This window comes from Egretta garzetta, unplaced genomic scaffold (assembly GCF_000687185.1).
Source record: "Egretta garzetta isolate BGI_Z169 unplaced genomic scaffold, ASM68718v1 scaffold575, whole genome shotgun sequence".
NCBI lineage: Eukaryota > Metazoa > Chordata > Aves > Pelecaniformes > Ardeidae > Egretta > Egretta garzetta.
In genome coordinates, this window is record NW_009259790.1 from 657,353 (window position 1) to 659,176 (window position 1,824).

A 1,824-nucleotide genomic window follows, 5' to 3' on the forward strand; every position below is an offset into this window, starting at 1 on the left:
TTCTCTCCCTTTTATGCGAGCCAAACCCACAGCATCTCACTAGAATACAATCGTTCCTTCACATGGAAAGAAGAGTAGCACCAGAACTCTGTGTGTGCAGACATGCGCGCCCAACAGCCTGTACCAGCAACTGGAGCGGGGCTGCAGCCTCAGAGGTTCATATGCCCAGGTGCTAGCAACTGGGGAGACTGGGATCCAGGGGCAGCCATTGGGCAGACTGAGTGCCTGAGCCCAACTAGTAGAAGGACCCACCTTGTACATACACATATACTATATTCTCACTAGTGAACCTCCATCCTGCTCAGCCAGAGATGGGAACAGGACAAGGCCATTTGGTGCTGTGTTTGTGTGGGTGCTTTAAGTGTCAGTGATCTGTGTGGCTGGTCGTGTATACATATAGTGTGTATGTATGCTCCATGTGTGTGTGCCTGCTGGGAGTACATCTTCAGCCTTGCTTTTGCTGGACCTCGAGCCATGGAGCAGCAGCAGCCCCACCTCCCTCAGGCTGCTGGATCCAGCATGATACATTTTCCTCTAACAAATACCATAAATACCAAATTACTTTTTGTCCACAACTGAGTAATGAGATGAAAAAGGGAGGGAGAAAGGGGGGAGAAAAAAAAAAAGTAAGAAAGAAAGAGACTACCCACCTATCCATCAACTTCCCAGGGGCTTCATTCACAAGGACTCCATTTTCTATAGGTTTTCCTTCCTTTCCAGGTGGACTATTTGTATCTGGGGGGAGGGAGGGTGTGAAAAAGTAAAGATGAAAATGGTAAGGAAAAAGATACAAAGGTTTCATTTCAACCCTAAGTGCCAGGTGCAGTCCTAATGTGCAAACAAAGGGGGAAACACAAGTAAATACTTACATATACTAACAGATTAACTGACCATGTGAACAAATCTGTTTAGTTCCACCCCCAACAGGACTAGTTGCCAAGACAGTGAACATTTATTTTTCTATTTTTCTACCAAATCTAAGTCAGTAATAATAATGTAATATAATTGAGGACATACTTGATGTTAAAGCATGCAATACCAATTCACAATATGAATGACTGTGGAAAAAAAAAAAACTACACCATCAACAAAAAAACCCAAACAATCCAACCACTGCTTTTCAAACCACATCTTTTACACAGTTAACTATAAATTATTTTCATTTTAGAATGCAACGAGAAGACATTCTAGTAAATGATGGAATGAAACTGTAACAACAGAAGGGACATGCTATTAACTTTGAGCCTTCCTGCAAAACTAAGCAGGAAGAAACATGCAAAAGCCTGGTGTTTTAAGCAACTGTAGAAATCAGATTAATTTGAACAAGAGATCTTTCTATGAATGTCACTTCTCAAAAAACAAAACAAAACAAAAACCCACCAAAGTCTTGTTATCCCACAACATCCCATTTGTAACAAGATGCAGCACACAAGACAACTGTCTAAAACACTTCACAAAACCCATGAGCTTGACATACTAAGTTTTCCCTAAGCAACTTAATTCAGTGTAATACAGTGCCACTAGTAAAACCTAGAAGCTCCAGTTATGTCATTTTCCTAATACAAACCAAATGACCATGTAAGGGACTAGAAACTTGTCTCAACATGGGTGGCAGGCAAGCTTAACTACCAAAGCTTAATCAACACGGCAATTGAGTGGGGCAGTTTCAGCCCATTGAGTCCCACCCCACAGGACTGCGTGGCCTGTTATCTTGGAGCACACATCCTCTGCGCATGTGCCCGGGGCCAGAGTCAACTGGCAATGGGGAGGGGGCTCGGACCCCCTAGAACTTTCGAGCATACTCTAATGACGGTACTGGGCATG

The 1,824-nt window shown here is 43.1% G+C and overlaps 1 protein-coding gene across 1 annotated transcript in view; it reads right to left on the bottom strand.

Annotated features, from left to right (window-relative positions):
• LOC104126971 (multidrug resistance-associated protein 1) overlaps positions 1 to 1,824 on the bottom strand; it is a 60,096-nt gene that overhangs the window by 29,586 nt on the left and 28,686 nt on the right. The window contains exon 20 of the mRNA XM_035895080.1: positions 651 to 735. Within this exon, the coding sequence (XP_035750973.1) occupies positions 651 to 735 (85 nt within the window). The remainder of the gene's footprint in view (positions 1 to 650; positions 736 to 1,824) is intronic.